The 20155-nt window shown below is 35.6% G+C and overlaps 2 protein-coding genes and 1 pseudogene across 2 annotated transcripts in view; all 3 read left to right on the forward strand.

Annotated features, from left to right (window-relative positions):
- Positions 1 to 1330: 1330 nt before the first annotated feature.
- On the forward strand, positions 1331 to 4754 carry LOC114253326 (transducin beta-like protein 3). The gene is made up of 2 exons (XM_089734507.1): positions 1331 to 1526; positions 2329 to 4754. Exons 1-2 carry the CDS (start codon positions 1507 to 1509, stop codon positions 4691 to 4693), a joined length of 2385 nt encoding a protein of 794 aa, XP_089590633.1. The 5' UTR covers positions 1331 to 1506; the 3' UTR covers positions 4694 to 4754.
- A 124-nt stretch (positions 4755 to 4878) lies between these two features.
- LOC114253307 (pH-sensitive chloride channel 2) overlaps positions 4879 to 20155 on the forward strand; it is a 36667-nt gene continuing 21390 nt past the window's right edge. The window contains exon 1 of the mRNA XM_028188140.2: positions 4879 to 5269. Coding sequence (XP_028043941.2) covers positions 5196 to 5269 — 74 coding nt within the window. The 5' untranslated portion in view covers positions 4879 to 5195. The remainder of the gene's footprint in view (positions 5270 to 20155) is intronic.
- LOC149501127 (uncharacterized) lies at positions 14903 to 15555 on the forward strand (annotated as a pseudogene).

Below are 20155 nucleotides of genomic sequence, written 5' to 3' on the forward strand. Positions count from 1 at the left end.
TCCTCCTTTAAAATTAAGAAGGCAATTTCTAAGCGATCGATACTTGTTCAAATCTATGCAGTTTTCTGACCATACTCTTCATGGAAAACTGCATGAATTGAACAATATTATTCAGACATCCCGTTATTGGCGTCACAAATCATTACCATGTCTAATAAAAAGCTTTCGTAAATTTTTAACAATACACAGCCACATTCATCGATCTCCATCATTATCCATATTTATGACACAATTCAATTCTTTAATTCTAGCTCCGGATATAAGATATGATATAGGTGTCGGTAAACAAGATATTCTGGAGACAAATATTCGTTTCATGAGTAGCGTTGAGGAACAAAATTGGAGTGGATGGGATTATATTTTTACAGATGCCTCTAAAATCTCTATTGATGATTGTGTTGGAGTCGGTCTAGTTCATTGGCAACATAAAATAATACAAAAGATTAAACTTCCTCCTGAATCCTCTGTTTTTACTGGAGAGTGTTTTGCTCTTTTAAAAGCTGTAGAACTGGTTATTTTATTAAAATCTAAAAGAACAATCATATTTTCAGACTCAAAAAGTGCACTACGAACTATTGAAAAATTTCCATTCCAAATGAAACCTTGTTATCCTATTATTTGCGAAATACGTGATAAGCTTTTGATATGTTCTCAAAGAAATCACATCATAATCTTTGCATGGATTCCAAGTCACTGTGGGATTAAAGGGAACGAGAAAGCCGATCAGCTTGCCAAAGAAGCTATAAAGGATGGAGACATAGTCCCATACATTAATTATTGTCATGATTTGACTGCTCTTCCCAAAACCTATCTTTGGGAGTCATGGAATGATGTTTGGTTGAGAAGCAGCAAGTTCAAAGGCAAACTTTATGCTGAAATTCAACCCTCGATCTCCAGTAAACCATGGTTCTTTAAAGCTAAAAGTTCTAAAATTGTCACTTCTATCATTTCCAGAATGCGTTTAGGACATGTATGTACACCTCATCATTTAGCAAGGCTTCGTATTGTTGATAGCAATATTTGTGAGTGTGGAGAAGATATTGGTGATCTCGACCATATTTTCTTTTCTTGTTCCCAATATGACCGCACCTCCTTTATGAATTCCTTACAATTACTACAGGTTCCGTTTCCGACTAAAATCTCCTGCCTTTTGCTTTATCCTTTATTGTATTATAATGTATTATCCTCTTTCATAATCAATAATAATATTAAGATTTAATATATTTAATTTATTTTTATTAATTTATTTCCATATCTTGTTTTTAACTAGCTTATCCTTTTGTTTCCTTTTGACGACTTTGTCGCGTGTAGTTTCCCTACCTTTCACTTGAAACTGGCATAAAGTTAAAACTATTGCCAAAAGGAAAAAAAAAAAAAAAAAAAAAAAAGATTTGGTTTTGATTTTGAGCTCTTATTTAGGCTTGCTAAGGTTAATATGAATTATGATCGTTAAAATATATTCTTTGCCTTGATTTTTTCGTTTTACTAAAACAGTAAACCAGAGCAATGTCAAATTTAAAAGAAATGTAAGTCTCAATTTCATTATCATTTATAATATATAGGAATAAAATACTTTTTAATAAAATTTGGATCGGTAAATGTGGCTTAGATAGCTCTAAATTGAGCGTCAAATTGGATGGTTTGGTCAACGCTTGGTTTTTAATTACGATTACATCATTGTATTAGTACATAATTTTTGAGAAAAAAAAAACCAAACTAACCTAAACGTGCCAAAAGATGCCAAAGATGCACATGAGACCTAGGGGTTAAGGGGACTGCCTGCCTAGTTTTTTGAGTAAAATAGGATAACATCTACATTTCAAATAGGCAACTGGACACTGGACAACATAGAATGACCATATTATTCAGTTCATTCCGTTCAAGCTGAGTTTTGTATAATTATTGGCCAAATCTTCAAAGTTTGGTCATTTTGACTCCTCCTGGTATCATGTAAGGGGTGCTGTCAAAAGTGCATAGATAGACAAGGAGCGATTAAAATTAAAACAAGCAAGAGATTTAATTTATTTTACTGTATAAAAAAATTTCCTTGTGCCACTTCAGTTTCAAAGTGCTATAGCCTGATAGGTTACTTGTGTGAGGCTGGTTCCTTATCCTCAGCACCACTAATTATAAAAACCTATAATTATTGCAAGTCTTCCTTCATGTTTTCTTTTTTAATAAATATTTACTTTATTACTATTAAACCAAACCAAAACAAAAAGTTGAATTGTTTTCATCTAAGAAAGAATTATCATGGTCATACATACCTTCTGTAACTCTTTCACCATTTTGTGTCAAATGAACCTAAATATTACCATATTTTTTCAGATATGAAAAAAGTGCAGAGTTTACTGCATTTTATACAGGTGGTGATATACAGTGGACAAATGATGGCCTACAAATGCTTTGCCTATGTGATGAAGTCATTAAGGTGGTTGAAGTCAACACTCTAATCACTGCTCTTATTATTGGCGAAACTGAGGAAGATGCAGAAAATGACCAGATTTATACATTTAAAATATCACATAGTAATCAAAGTATTGTTACTGCACACAAAAGTGGCCTAATTAAAATGTGGGACAAAGAAACCGGAGTCCAACTAAAAATTTGGAGATCAAGCCATAAAGGACCTGTTGTGAAGTTAGCCTTTGATTCAACAGATGAAAATATTGCTTCAGGAGGTTCCGACGGTAATGTGAGACTGTGGGATGTAGTACATAATACCTGTACTAGCAGTCTTCGTGGAGCTATGGGTGTTTTCTCTGTGTTAGAGTATCATCCAGATTCTTCTAAACAATTAGTCTTTGGAGCAGCAGATGATACAAAGATTAGATCCTGGTGTTCTAAAACTGGTAAAGAGCAATTAGTATATTCAGGTCATTTTAGTAAGGTAACTGCTTTGCTATTCACACTTGATGGTAAATACATGGTCAGCTCTGGGAGGGACAGAGTACTCATATTGTGGGATTTAAATGTTAGCAAAGCTCTTAAAGTTGTTCCTGTGTATGAAGGAATTGAATCCTGCATTCTCTTACCACCTTCATTTAAAATCCCTAATTTTAATAAAAAATTGGAAACTGAAGGAGTTTATGTTGCTTGTGCTGGAGAAAAAGGAATTGTTAAAGTATGGAATTTGTCAATGAGCCGACTCATGTTTGAACAGATCAATAGCTTAGTATCCCCGTCAACTGAAGAAGGAGGGCTGTCAATAACGCACCTACTATATAATCAAGCAAGAAATATGGTCTCTGTAGTGACAGTTGATCATAACATTATAATACATGACCTAGAAACATTTGACTCTGTGAAACAGATGATTGGTTTCACTGATGAAGTTCTTGACATAATATTTTTGGGAAAAAACGAGAACCATATAATTGTTGCCACAAATAGCCAAGATCTGAAGTATTATGATTTAGAAACTATGAATTGTCAAATTGTTAAAGGTCACACAGATATAGTGCTCTCCTTAGCAAACTTTCCAACTAAACTTGAAATGTTTGTTTCATCAAGTAAAGACAATAGCGTTCGATTGTGGCTTCAAACACCAAACAACACTATTCATTGCCTTGCAGTTGGGACTCGCCATACTGCTTCTGTTGGGTCTGTTTATACTTCACAAACATCCGATGATTTCTTTACCTCGGTTAGTCAAGATAATTGCATAAAAGTTTGGACTGTGTGTAAGCCTGCAGAAAAATGTGTAGAACAAAATCTTAAATGTGGTCACACCGAATTAGCTCACCAAATGGACATTAATTGCGTTGCAGTATCACCCAATGATAAAATGATAGCTACTGGTTCACAAGATAAAACTGCAAAGATTTGGGCAGAAGACTTGACACTGTTAGGTGTATTAAAAGGTCACAGAAGGGGAGTGTGGTGTGTAAGATTTTCTCCTGTCGATCAAGTAGTGCTAACATCTTCAGCTGACAGTTCCATTAAATTATGGTCCATAAGTGATTTAAGTTGCCTAAAAACTTTCGAAGGTCATGAAAGTTCTGTTCTGAAAGTTGAGTTCATTAGTAAAGGCCAACAGATTTTATCCAGTGGAGCTGATGGACTATTAAAGTTATGGACTATCAAAACATCAGAAAGTAAAATGTCATTAGACAACCATGATGGTAAAGTGTGGTCATTAGCTATATCCAAAAATGAATCATACATAATTACAGGTGGTTCTGATTCAAAATTAGTGAAATTAAAAGATGTAACATTGGAACAAAGAGAAAGAAGGACCAAGGAGAAAGAAGCACTGATTTTGCAAGAACAGGAATTAAATAACTTACTTCATGACAAAAAATTACTCAAAGCTTTAAAATTAGCATTACGAATGGACAGGCCACTGCACGTGTTAAAAATAGTGAATGAAGTTCTGAAAGGTGGAAGTGAAAAGCTTAGAGAAACATTAAGCGATATTAGCCACACGCAAAAAGAAACGTTACTAAAATTTGCAGTAGAATGGAATACAAACAATAAAAATTGTCACGCTGCTCAACTTGTCTTTAATATATTAGCTCCGGAAATTATTTCAGGCAACCTAAAAGTGCCTTCTTTGGCTAATTTCATAGAGGGCGCTTTACCATATACCGAGAGACATTTTGAGCGCCTAACGAATCTTCTTCAAGATTTAAATTTCATTACCTACACTGTAAATTGTATGCAACCTCATTCTGTTATTAAATTTAACTAAGTGTTATAAGATATTAACAATTATTATGAAGTGTTAAGAATTAAAAATATCAAAATTTAAAGCTTGTGTTTTTTAACTGCATTTTTTTAACTTAAGAACAAAACACGTATTGATACATTTAGAAATTAGCAGTTAGGTGGTCATGTACTTGTGGCTATAAATTATGTACTTCTTGGAATAGACCCTAAGGACACAAACAAAAAAAAAAAATACTTGAAATACAATTTTCGAAAACCTCAAGAACCCAACTGATAATTCGTGCGGATGACGCATGTTTAAAAGTTCAATTAAATCATGGTTGCGGTATATTTGTTTATGATGTTTGTATATAAAAGCTCAATTGACTGCGGTATGACAGTAGCGTACGCGCAACCTTTCCGTTCTCACTATTGAAACAGTTTGCATGCGAACGGTACCGGTACCGCAGTAGTTGTGAATCGATCACGCGAAGCAGACCGCTCGCGATTTCGCGCCACTGCGCGAATTATATGTTTATTTCATCATGATTAAAAAAATCACAATCTATGCCCTGCTGACGGTTTTCATTGAAAATTCTCAAGGACAAAAATCGCAACAGTGAGTTATTTTATCTTTAAATTATTAATTTAAAAATAAATAATATCAATTATTTTTTTAACTACAATTAAAACCATTTTTTTATATTATAAATATTATTTTAATGATTATAACTTTATGTCGTCACTTTTTTCTACTCTAGTAGTATAATCTATTTATCATATTCTTAGTGGTTAATATTATTAAGTTTTGACGATTTCTATATGGTATGTTCGTAATCTAAATAAACGCATTGCAACTTTGCAATGCCATGCAGTTTATGTTTACGTTCCTTTATAAGCTACACTTGTAAACCCGTTGATATTGTCTAATGTTTCATCCAGACCCTACGATATGTCCAAAGGGTATGGATTTACAGAGTGCTTTACAACGAGAACCACTAGTAGAATAACTCCAGTTCCAAAAATTATCCAGGTATAAAAAAAAAATCAAAAGTAACGTGACCTCGATTTAAAACAGGAAAGCAATTTTAACATTCAAACAATAGGTTGTTGATGAACTTATATGAACGCGTTTTAAAAAGATTAAGGATCGTCGTCCCATAGAGTTAAAAATGAAACCTTTATCAATTACTGGCAATTTCCAAGTGTTTTAATACAAGGACAAACGCAGAAATCTACTAACAGTTTACAATAAATAAGAGAATCTTTTCTTGAGTTGCGGTGGAATAATTTACGTCATACGATTCAATATCTTCATCATAACAATTTTATTTACGATCAAGAAATGAGCACCCTTAGCGCTTACATATGCATGATCGCGCTACGTAATTATGTAGACTGGATGAGCTTAGACGCCCGCGCCGCATGGCCTCTATATCGTCACTTGATTTATGGCATATCACTACATATAAGTAATACATCGCTAACCATGAACATCACACATGTCACATGATAAAATGTAAGTGGGAAAACGAAGTCCTACAATAGAATAAAATTACTAAAATCTGATTTTGGGACTATATTGGTTTTAATCGAACGGATATTATGACATTTAACGATTTTTACAAAGCTATTACACACATAAGTATACTATTTAATTACTTGCGATGAGTTTAGGACGCCGTGGTAGGCTAGCTTTGTTGAGAATGTCACAGGTTTGAAGTCGTCGTGGCCTAAAGGATCCGGTGCGGTGAATCGATCACATCCGGTGCATTCGCATCTAGCGATGCGACGGTGTTTGAATCCCGCTGGCAAGTACCAATTTTTCTACTGAAATATGTATTTACTTAACAAATGTTCACGATTGACTTCTACGGTGAAGGAATAGCATCGTGTAATAAAAATCAAACTCACAAAAATTATAATTTGCGTAATTACTGGTGGTAGGAGTCTTGTGAGTCCGCACGGGTAGGTGCCACTATCCTGCCTATTTCTGCCGCGAACCAGTAATGCATTTCGGTTTGAAGAGTGGGGTAGCCGTTGTACTATACTGAGACCTTAGAACTTATATCTCAAGATGGGTGGCGCATTTTCGTTGTAAATGTCTATGGGCTCCGGTAACCACATAGCACCAGATGGGCCGTGTGCTCGTCCACCCATCTAAGCAATAAAAAAAGGTTTACGCGAACCTATTTAAATTGAATTTGTAGAAGTGTAGAAAACACATAATTGACAATTACTGATTAATATATTAAATTTACATTTGAAAGCTGTCATTGTTTATGAGGAATCATTAGTGTTACAACCATAGATTATACACTTGGTTACAACTATGGCAACTTGTTTGGTCACTGTTGGAGGACAAGATTTCTCACAACTGACTGTTGTATTTTCCCTTACACTAATACCTGTATATACCAATGTCTTATTATAAAACAAATATTGTTCGACTAAAAAGATTTGTGTCGCTGCCGATCTATTTCCAGTTTTTTTAAATCTAAAATTCTGTTAGATGAAAAAAAAAATTTCTTTGTAGCTTTCAATTAAATTGTGTAAAACTGTGTCGAGAATATATCATACGTATCATACATATGATGTATTCTCGACACATTAACATGATATATAATATTATGTGTTAGTGAATTAAATAAAACTAAACAATTTGTAAATTAATAGAAGAAAAATAAATAATTTGAAAAAAAATATGGAATTATCTATAAAATAGGTAAGAATGATGGTCTAATGATTATAAACATAATATACCTAATACAATTTTATAAAATACTAGCGACCCGCCCTCGCTTCGCTTCGGAAACATTAAAACACACATGAAACAAACAAAAAAAAAAAATTTTTTAAAAAGTAGCCTATGTTCATCAGGGACAATGTCGGCTTCTAATGGAAAAAGAATTTTTCAAATCGGTCCAGTAGTTTCGGGGCCTATTCGAAACAAACAAACAAACAAATCTTTCCTCTTTATAATATTATATAAAATAAAACAGTACTTAGATAGGTAGTATATTTAAAAAGAGCGTAGTCTGTTATGATGGACATATCAGCACGCGACTTAAATGATATTAAGTGGTCACAGAAGCATACAGACACCACGTGAATGTCATGAAATGAGATTAAATCAGTAAAATAGTTGTCCTAAATATGTCCCAAAGTAGTTGGTAGATTTTTTTTACCCGTGATGAATAAAAGAGTTAGGATAATAAGAGAATAATGCTGCTAATATTAAACGGCCGAGTGACAAATAAGTGGAAGCCGTAATTCGCGTAGACCAGAGTCACATGCCCGTGTCTGCTGAGCATAGCTGAGCGAGATTAATAGATATAATTTAATTCCTTCAACCAAAAAATAATTTTATAGCAAAGGGCAGATGATTTTCACGCTTGTTTGTCAATCAAAGCAATAAAAGTTCGTTTTTACTGGTGGTAGGACCTCTTGTGAGTCTGCGCGGGTAGGTACCACCACCCTGCCTATTTCTGCCGTGAAGCAGTAATGCGTTTCGGTTTGAAGGGTGGGGCAGTCGTTGTAACTATACTCGAGACCTTAGAACTTATATCTCAAGGTGGGTGGCGCATTTACGTTGTAGATGTCTATGGGCTCCAGTAACCAGCTAACGCTAGGTGGGCTGTAAGCTCGTCCACCCATCTAAGCAATAAAAACATTAAAAAAATCCAGGGCCATTCGATGGAGAAAACTGGATAAAACATTTTTGACCAATTGAACATGTCCTGTCATATCATTTAGAATTGTTATTATTGATAAATCATTGACCATTCTTAAGAGTTGCCAATAAGCAGTTTTGTGACAATTCACACAACAATGGTGTTGGTCACAAGTATTCTTGATATTACTTGTGATTTTATGATTGTTGTTATAAAATTGCTATTTGAAATATGGAGTCCTTGATAACAATAAAGGTCCAAAATGTTACTAGATAAACTTTTAACCTTGAAGGTCACTCGAAAATGGCACGAAGAACTTCAAAAGAAATTTCATGTTTTAGGAATTTTATCCAAGGATTAATTTCACCACTAGTTAAACAGATAATCTGACTTGACACGTATAATCTCTTAATTACCTCGTCGTCGGAGTAACTACATTAGCAAATTAGTGAGATAAGTACATTAAAAATGCGATGAAAATTACATTGATATATAAATAAGGAATATTCAAAGTTTAGTAAAAAATTGATAAATTTTTGTTTTTAAAAAGATTCTTATCTGACTGTTGTTTCAGTAGTAAGTAAGCACTTAATATAATGTTAGATTAACGTATCTAGTAACAACACAATTATTAGTAACAATGCTGCGGATCTCTTACACTAATTAGATTTTATATACCAATTTAAATATTAATCAATTACGGTAATTATAATAATAATTATTAAAGAGTGTTAGTAAATCATATTTTGCAGTGCGACTTTCTTTACAATTAGGCTTTTTTACACTCTATGATTAGATACTTAGGTTTATATCTACCTTATCTTATGCCTTATGCCTTAGGTTTATATAACATGAAGATTAATTGTTATTTTTCAATGTACACCTTTTTAAAAAGGTTATTCGTTATAAATGATAAGGTAAGTAATTAGACTTATTGACAGTATAATAAAAAGCCAGTAAAGACGGCTGCGTTTCACGGTCCATTCATTTCAGTCTTAACGATAAAGAAAAACCAAGCAAACATAATCCGACACAAAAAGTTTCACCAGCTCTCAAAGAAAAATCTTGGTAAACTCTACGTCGCTGTCCCAGGGCAAGACCGTGTTAAAAGCTGGAATATTCAAAACATGTGCATACTTTTTTACATGGAATACTAACGAATATTAGTTTGTATTTATCTTACCTTCGACTTACTTTCACTAATTATAGTACCCAAATAGGGAATTTCTTTTTGCGATAGTAAATAGCTACTTAATTAGTAATTGCCTTTTAGTAATTGGTGCGACAGACCGAGGAAGCGGCGCGGCGGTGTGACCTTTTCACGAGTTTTTATACCTCAAGGCACATCGATAGATTGTCTACGATTCACTATTATCCATCAAAGAGATTTTTTAGTTTACGGACGTTAAATACCTGTGCGGTGTTTAACCTACTTACGTGAATAAAGTATCTATCTCGCAAAATTCAATGTTATTACATCGTAGAGGCTGTGATTATTTAACTATTTCAGACAATAATTAGGTATCTTTGAGTTCCATAAAAATATCCAATTTCAGATTATGTAGCTATGCAAATATCGCACAATATCTGGTTAATATTGTTTGTTATATGGATCAGGATTTTCGCACAAATTTGTAAATAATAGGACACGTTATATTTTATCACGGAGATGGCTCTTGAATATCTGTTCATACTTAGTTACTTTTTGAATTTGGTGCTATCAACCCCATGACCGAATGATGATAATAGGTTGGGGAAAAAGTTTCTTCGCATTTTTAAAGAAAATTCACAATTTTTTTAAATATAGTTTATATACATATTTACATTTAACTACAGTATGTAGGTACCATTTTGTCCGATAACTTTTTGCCATCTTGTAGGTAGGGACATGATCCCATTGCTATAGAAATTTTGGGGCTTCTAATCAAAATACCGCGACAATTGGTTTTGGCAGTCTTTACGTGATGTTAACCTGACACTGTCTAAAGAATTCTGAAGAGACCGAAACAGGTGGAAATCTGAACACTCCCAGCCAAGCTCTCTTAATTTTTGCTGAGAGGCTAAATACCTAGTCAGGTCATAAATTCTGTCACATGTTTAATGTAAAATAATTGAAACAAGTTTATTCATTATGTAACCATTCATATACCAAAATGGACTTAACAAAACATAGATTCTTATGACACTAAAGTTTATTCAAAATTACCTCCGTGATTTTGAATACAGGCCTTCAATCTGCGCGGCCAGTCGTCTATCGCAGCACGAACGAGGTCCATGTCAATATCGGCGGCTGCCTTAATCAAGGATGTGTTGAGTGACTCCAAATTGGGATGAGGCTTTGAGCACGCCTTTTCCTCCAAGTGTTGCCATATCTTGTAATCTAACGGATTCAAATCTGGACTGGAGGAGGGCCAGTCTTCGTGCCGGATGAAGTCGATTTCACGCGCCGCCAGCCAGTCTTGTGTGCTCTTCGCTCTATGAGCTGGCGCCGAATCTTGTTGGAATGCCCAGTGCCTGTTATTGAACATGGTATGAGAAACAGGTTCCACAAGGTTCGTCAGGACTGTATTTTGACACACAACTGCATTCGTTTTTACACCTTTCTCACAAAAATGTACCTCTGTTAAGCCCCAATAAGAAACTCCCAACCATACTATGAGCGAGGATGGAAAATGACCTCGTTGGACTCGCGGAATACGGTTGCTCGCTTCTTCACTACTGTGTGCGTACACCTTAACATTTTGTTTGTTGTAGCTCTCTTCTACGGTAAAAATTTTTTCATCCGAAAAAAGAATTTCCCGATATTTTATTCCCGCGTACCGCTTCAACAAAGCGCGGCATCTCTTCAGTCTCAGGTTCATTAGACGAGCATTCAAACGATGTCCTGTTTTTGTTCGATATGCCCGAAGCCCTAAGTCTTCATTTAACACTCTTTTCACCGTGGTTCTGCTTAACCCCATCTGAAGGGCCAACAGTTTCTGCTTACGTTTGGGATTTCTTTGAATTCGCGCCTTCACAGCTTTTATCACTGCTGGAGTCCTAACAGACCGAGGGCGACCACTTCTTGACCTGTCATCTACACTAGAGTCTTCATTGTATCGTTTGATGGTACGATAAACGAATCTTTTGGTTATATTCAAATTTTTCAGTATGTTAAAAATTTGAATTGGCGCGTAACCGCAACGATGCAACGCAATAACTGCAACACGGTCTTCCTTAAGCGTCCACTCCATATTTAAAAATGAGTAAAATTCTAAAAGGATACATTTTTATTTTCATGAACAATTCGAAATTCGAATTCAATAAACTTTTTTGTGGCCAGCATTCTAAAAGAAAAGTTTTTACTGTGTGACAATACTTATGACCTGACTAGTTATGTGTGAGGTCTAGCGTTATCATGATGAAAAACCACACCCCTTTTGTTGATTAATTCCGACTGCTTTCTCTCAACTTCTTGCTTTAATCTCACACACCCCTTTTGTTGATTAATTCCGACTGCTTTCTCTCAACTTCTTGCTTTAATCTCATCGGTTGTTCGCAGTAGAGTTCAGAATCGATGGTCCTGCCTTAGAACTTATATCTCAAGGTGAGTAGGGTATTTACGTTGTAGATGTCTATGGACTCCAGTAACCACTTAGCACCAGGTGGGCCATTTTTTTTATTCCTTACATGGTTGGACAAGCTATGAGCTTGTCCAACCATGTAAGGTTCTCTCTCTCTTCCACTCACGAGCCTTATGGACAGGCATAGTGATGTGCATTATTGTTGTCGATAAGCGTTATCGATAGTGTATTCAGTTTTGTCATTTTGTGGGTTAGTGATAAAAATGAAAGAAAAATCACCGCAGCAAGTTAACGGCAGAAATTAACACTTTGTAACTTTTCGAGATCTATTCTTATTTCAGTGAAAATTTTTAACACAATGTTGATAACAACACGTGCAAATATTAATTTGAATAAATTCTGCCGTTTTGGTACAAAACAAAGGAGTAGCCATTGTGTCACTAAAGAAATTCAGACAAAGGATGCATAAAAACACATTTTTCTCTCGACATAATGTGCTATAATTTGCAGGTAAGTACAAATGACTCCTAATATAACAATATCTCACCACCCTTCATATACCACCCCGCTGCCGTGTACCTGCCTTCGATAACTCATTTGTTTTTATCGATAATGGCGTTGCACCCGCGCAACATGCTCACCGCCCGCGCCCTAGCCGGGCTATGTTTTATGACCCAAACTGCACGGACAAAATAATTCTACTATAATATCAAACAGATAAATTCGACCTTTTTTTTTAACGCTGGGGAATCTATTTTCGCATACCCGGTCGAGGGGGTAATGGACCGGGTTATGTCGGACTCCGTCGCCTCCAGGGAGGAAGAGGGGGAGTAAAAAAGGACCGAGGTCCTCCAACTCCCCAGTTTCTCACTGGAGACTACGCCTTTTAAAAGGCGCGCGAGGTACTTGCCCCGCAGAACCGAAAGATTAATTAATTAACCGATAGATTCGACCTGGTCAGCTGAGCATGACCATTGAAACAAGTCCGACTACAAATCGATTTAAAGAAGAAGTACTTCAACAGGTTTGCAAATAGACCACTCCCGAAACCGAAATGATCTCCTCTAATACTTACGGCTTAAAAATTGTTTAGTAAGTAAACATAAGTTAATATAAGTCCTCGTGGCTTAAAGGATATGACGTCCGGTGCATTCGTATATTGCGATGCACGGTATTTGAATCCCACAGGCAGGTACCAATTTTTCTCATAATTACATACTTCACAAATGTTTACGATCGACTTCACGGTGAATGAATAACATCGTGTAATAAAAATCAAACCCGCAAAATTATAACTTGCATAATTACCTATTGGTGCTAGGACGTCTTGTGAGTTCGCACACCCTGCCTATTTCTGCCGTGAAGCAGTAATACGTCTCAGCTTAAACGGTAGGGCAGCCGCTGTACGGTAAAAACTGAAACCTTAGAATTCATATCTCAAGGTGGGTGGCGGCATTTACATTGTAGATGTCTATGGGCTCCGGTAACCAGTTAACATCAGGTGGGCCGTGAGTTAAGAAAAAAAAAAATCTGTTTACTTTAAAAAGCTACACATAAATTTTAGATTCCATTACCAATTTCAAAGTTTGTGAACCTGTGATGCAACAATAAGTAGAAACCTCCAATTTTTTTTAAAGGGATTTTATGACCTGTTAACTGACACCTTTAAGTCATGTCTTATTTTAATTTATATTCATATTTTTTATGAAATATGATATTATGGAGTGAAATGAAATGAAGATGATTAATTTGAGACATTAACCAACTGGGATGAAATGAAATGAGATGATATAGGATGAAATATAATCTCAGTAAAATGGTGGTCATTTACTATGATTTTTTCAGTGGACTTTTTGGAGGATCCCGGGAAGAGACGTCCAGCGGCTTTGTTTCATTTTCCCACATTTGTGCACTTTCACAGATATTAAACAGTTAATAAACCATCATTATTACTAGATAATTTCCAATCACCCCTGCGATCTTTTGTGTGGCTGTATTACTACTTATTTATAGCCGTTTTTTCACAATTATTTTATTTCATTGTATTTCTGCGTGATCGCCTCGTTAGAGAAGTAGTGACCGTGACTTCTGTACCATGGGCTTTCGATTTGATTCCTTGTCGAATTCGAAATTAATGTTAAAGATATTTGGTATTCAGGTTCGGCGTGTATTTGTAGCTACCTTTTTTTAAACTTAGTGCCATAGCAGTGCCTTATCGAAATTAGTTTAATACAACAAAAATTATCTTGTCTTTTACCTGTGTAAAAGACATGACATAGATTCTCACATGACCTTCACACAAATTGATTTAAAAATATGTAAGTTGTATTTTATGTAAATTCATTAGTATTATTCCAAATAAAATTATAGCTCGATGTGATTGAAGGTGATCGTCAAATATACTTTATACGTAGCGTTTGTATACAAACTATGTTACATTTTACGCCAAATAATGTTGCATGAATTTAATTACATGACATTAATTCCGCGCACGAACCAATTGTTTGAAAGTTCTTCATCTGGTGGTATCTTTTTTATGTATGAAGGATTACTGGTGGCCCGGAGGCCTTTTCAGTTTCACCTGGATATGTGGGCGAGCAAAAGCCCAGCCAGGAGGGAGGCGATTCGATAACAGCCGTCAAAGTGCCTCTGGAGGAGACTTAACAACTCAACTTTGTACTAGCCATGACACCACTCTCGTCAACGATCTGGAGCGTTGATCAGACTAATAATCGTGGGGCGTAATGCAACCAGAGTTAATAAATAAGCCTTTTATTTCTGTAGATAGTAGCTTATATACATATTTTAAATGTAAAGAAGAAAAGAAAAAAATGATAGTGGTGCTATTAACTCACCCTTTTTCCTCCCTCTCCCCTCTCTCCTCTTCGTTCAAAAAGTATAAATATAAATAGCTCTTTAAAAAAAGTTTCAATTGTGAATATAGAAGTTTGTTTGAATGAACCCTCCTCAAGTGAAGGTAAAGGCCTCGTCTAAAGAATACCCTGTTGTTTGGAGGAACTTATGAAAGCCTTAAAAAATATTCAAAAAGAACTGAACGCTTAAAAAATAGAAACTCAGAAAAGTGGCAAAAAGGTGACAGAACAAGTAAATCTCAACATAACTAATAAATTAGAAGAGAAATTTATCATATTGGAACATCAAACCTTGAAAGAAAATGTTGAACAACAAGAAAAAAGGATTCAATTTATGGAAAAACAAGCAGGTCAAAGAAACATAATTTTCTTCGGTATCGAAGAGATTGAGACATCATATCATAACTTGGAGAACAATATATTGCAATTCATAAGTGAAAAATTGTTATTAAAATTGGATCGTAGAGATATTCAAGAAATAAGGAAAGTGGGGAAAAGTGTGATAAGCCGCGACCAATAGTTGTAACCTTTTCTACCCTTAGTTCAAAGGTCAGCAATCTCGAGCAAAAAATATTATTAAAAGACACCCAATACTACTTGAACGAAGATTACCCTAAATACATATTAGAATAAAGGAAAGAACATAAATGGAAAGAATTACAACAGGAAGAAGCAAATAGAGAGCACGAGAAAGGAAATAAAGCCACGATCAAATACGATAAACTTGTTATTTTAAAATCAAATAACAAAAGAACACTGATGACTTCACCAGAGCTAATATACCTTTTTAAATAAAATCTTTCTATAAAGTCACACGATAGTGTTGACTTACTTCAACACACGTTTGCTTAAGTAGCCGACCGACATGCATTGCACGCATGATTGTAACATGCATCTATTTTTTTCCAAGTGTGCTGTACAAGGAAGCCTAAGGTTTTATTAAAAGAGTAATTCGCCATTTTGTAGCGGCGACCACCTTGGACCTACAATTTCACTTAATGTACATAATTAAATTGTCATCAAAACTAGATATGTGTACTAAATTTTAGATACTGGTGGTAGGACATCTTGTGAGTCCGCGCGGGAAGGTACCACCACCCTGCCTATTTCTGCCGTGAAGCACTAATGAGTTTCGGTTTGAAGGGTGGGGCAGCCGTTGTAACTATACTTGAGACCTTAGAACTTATATCTCAAGGCGGGTGGCGCATTTACGTTGTAGATGTCTATGGGCTCCAATAATTACTTAACACCGGGTGGGCTGTGAGCTCGTCCAACCATTAAGCAATAAATAAAAAAAGATCAATCTGTAAATATGAACAGGTAAAATTTCACATACAAGATTTGAGACACACACAAGATCACATACATGGGGCCCAATAAGAACATCGGTCCTTATCCAACTAAATAGAACCGTTTAAAGTCAACAACTATCTAGCATATTTTTTGTATGGATCTTTAAAAATCAGTACGCTAAGAAACATTGTCAGTTAACTAGCCATTTAACATTCCTTGATAATTAAAACGTTGGATTTTGGAACGAAGACCAATTATTATTAAATCTCTGTTTTGTAATGGCTCTTACGCATGAGCCATGTTATATCATCTTGGTAAAACCGCAAATAACATCTCTCACTCTGGATTCTCCCGAGTCGGGGGTATTCATATACAAATGTATGTTTCCTTAAGAGCGAAATATTACTCATAGCTTCACCTTTGTACTGCTTTGAACAATTTTCAGACCGTTCCCGTTATCGGTCGACCTGTTGATGACACAGATTTGTATTCCAATGGGGAAAGGTTACTTACTACTCGTCAACGAGTTCCTTTAATAATAATGAACTTTATTGGCAGAGCCAACTAAATTCCTTGAAAACGTATTAGGAGTATATACGATACCTTATCACAGATCAATTGTAATGCTGCAGATGTAACATAACGTACACAAATGACTTTACATTGTTCATTTCCAAATCGATTTTGTTTTCCTGTGGCCTCGGTCAAGGGTAAGATGCTAAAATCTTTTATTTCTTTTCGTGACGCGTGTGCAAGTGTACAATATAAATTTGACGTTTACCTATAAGTAGATAACTAGTCTTGGTACTTAGTTTTAATTAAGTATATATTGTGGTGATGGTAGATCGCGTTCCCCCGACCGCTCTGGCAGAAGGTGTAGCGCGGCGCTATCAAGGCGGGCTCTCGGCCCGCTGATCGAGGGAACCGCTGGTCGTGCCGCGGGCGGCCGCCGGTCAGGCGTCTGTGGGACGGCGGGATGGATGTTACATGCTCTGCGTCAACCCGGTCCCGTCGTCTCAATAACTCCGATTGGGCTCCGGCCCGGTCCGAGGTAGAGCGCCGGCTGTGTGCGGCAGGAGTTTTTAGTGAGGTTCAACTCCTACATACGATTACTACGACTACATACGATCCGGCGATTTTCTCCTGTAGGAAAAAAAAGGAAGGTACATATTGTATAATACAATACACTGACGAAACAGTTATAAAAAAAACATTACCTTAGAAAACGAAATAATGAATCTTCCAATATGAAGAAGTTGAAGCGCTTTAATCCACAACTACTTACGAATGAAATGGAATCGATCATATTTAGCGATGCACAACAAAGCCACCAAGCTACTATTTTTGGTGACAGTAGCAATATTAACAGCGTCAGATAAGACTGAGGCTGGGTTAGAACATGAGTGTCCCAATTGAGTCACAGCCCCTCCACCAGTTCTCAATCACGGCTGAATATAAAAAGATCGCGCATTACTTTATCACGCATGAGTCTGCTCATGGACGGCCACTTCTAAATCACATTTTGTTTCTCATTAGGTCTTAGAGTGAAATCGCCAACCTCTAGCAAAAATCTCACCTTTTTTTATTGCTTAGATGGGTAGACGAACTCACAGCCCACCTGGTGTTAACCACTACTGGAGCCCATAGACATCTACAACTTAAATGCGCCAACCACCTTGAGATATAAGTTCTAAGGTCTCAAGTATAGTTACAACGGTTGCCCCAGTCTTCAAACTGGAACGCATTACTGCTTCACGGCAGAAATAGGCAGGGTGGTGGTACCTACCCGTGCGGACTCACAAGAGGTCTTACCACCAGTAATTACGCAAATCATAATTTTGCCGGTTTGATTTTTATTACACGATGTTATTCCTTCACCGTGGAAGTCATTCGAACATTTGTTGAGTACGTATTTCATTAGAAAAATTGGTACCCGTCTGAGATTCGAACACCGGTGCATAGCTCAACACGAATGTCGAATGTCGGACGTTACCTTCGTGAGAGGCTGAACAACTAATCTTGTTTTCATAAAAAGCAGACACACATGTTGAGCTCAAAAGCTGGATGATCTGCTAATGATAAACTAATTATAATATCGGACGTAAATCATGTAACAAAATTGTCAGGAATTAGATATATCTCTTTCTTGCTAATGATTTGATAATTATGTTAATACGAGAGGTTAATACTTAATAACTCATTTCGTGACTAATCGTGCGTGACTACGAGTTAATATTGTGTATTTAGTAGACGAACCGTATTAACACTAATTAGCAGATAAATAAGAATAATGATTTATCACCTCAATTGTGAATTTGTGCTGCATATATTTGAATTTGTGCTGCATATATTTTAAATTTTTTTGTATGTTCTTATTAGATGGTATAGCTGTGTGTTAGAAGCATAGACCTATATAATAGGGACACGACATATTGTTCTATACGTACAATTGCTTATATAAATAGCACCCATTTTGAAGGCACATACATAAACATATATCTATCTCGTTCTTACTCAGCACTTTAACTCGCAGGAAAACAATATAACAGTATTTCAGTGCGTACATAAAATGAAACATGAATATACGTAAATATCTCCGTCTCCGTATAATGAGGCCGAAAATCCGCCATGTTTAGCGCGCCAAATGTCATTGTCATGTCAGTTCGGCCGTCTGTTTTGGGTTGTACATTATTTATTGACTTTGATATCGATTTAATATGATTGATTATATAAAATTTCATAATTTATCATGCTTAAAACATACAAAAATAATAATTAAAACGTATTTTATAGGATCTCAAGAAAGTCGATGCCCTAAAACTATTATCTATATGTATTTAAATTCATTATGGAGCCCTCATCCGAAAAATCAATTTTTCGGTCGGAATCTATTGATCATGACACTAATCATAAATACCACTTTAAAATATGTCATCAAAACATATTTAGACATTCTGTTTAGATATTTCGGGAAAAAGGCTACCGACAAAATCTCTTCGGAACTATTTAAATAAAATAGTTTTATTCCGCAGTGAGTAAAACACTATTGTAAATTTGTTAAATATTTAATAATTAAGTGATTTTAGAGAGGAAGTCACAAGGAATGACGTTTGTAATTAATGAATAAATGTTCTGTAGGTGTTTTTTTTTTCACGCGGTCCCTTGATAAGTTTAAAATTTGAATCACTCTCAGGCGAAAGTGATTCAAATGGTGCGGCGCACCTTCCTTGGGGTGCGCTGCGGTAGTATGTTACGGACTTTAGAGTCAGCAAAACAATTAAAATAGATTGTAATAGTCTAAGAAAAACACGTACTCAAAATACGATAACATTTAGCATGCTAGAAATGGGCTGATGGCTTTGAACTACGCCATATCTTTGTGTTTTGCGACAAACGACAACTTTATAAAATCAGTGTAGCAACTTTTAAAAATCATCATATCGTTTACTTGGCAAATTCGAAGGACGAACTTGTCTTAGATTTCACCCATCTAAATCATATCATATTTGCACATAACAATATACCTACTTACTTCCCATTAAAGTATAAATTCTACAAATAAATAATACTCAACAATATTTAAAATAAAATGAGCCAAGAACGTTTATCGATAAAACCTGATAACATTGAAATCTTTTGTACAGCACTAAAGCCGCCATGTTTTGTGGCCAGATGACGTCACAGTGGCACGAAATTTTGGTTGACGTTTCATTTCCATAGGTTTCCTACTTCATTGGTTAGAAGTTATCAATTAACGTTCAACGTCACCTCATTCTACCCCTCAATAATTTTAAATTTACTAGACACCTACGTCTTTTGCTGAGTTAGCTACATATTTTCTTAACATAAAGTCCGTTATGCTGGAAAATATGATTTTTCTCCTACCTACGCCGAAAGTTCGGTTTTCCTCCCGCTGTACAGGGAAGAAAGTGTAACTTTTCCTCCCTGGGTACTGACAAGTTCGCATGCGCGTTAGTGTCTACGTCTGCTCTCACGCACCTAAAATTCTTCAACATTGTTGTACTAGGTAATTTGCAATATTGTGTTTAGTGTAAAAGTGAAATAAACAAAAGGCAATAAAATTTCATAGTGAAGTATTAAA

The sequence above is a fragment of the Bombyx mandarina genome, chromosome 17 (genome assembly GCF_030267445.1).
Source record: "Bombyx mandarina strain Sakado chromosome 17, ASM3026744v2".
NCBI lineage: Eukaryota > Metazoa > Arthropoda > Insecta > Lepidoptera > Bombycidae > Bombyx > Bombyx mandarina.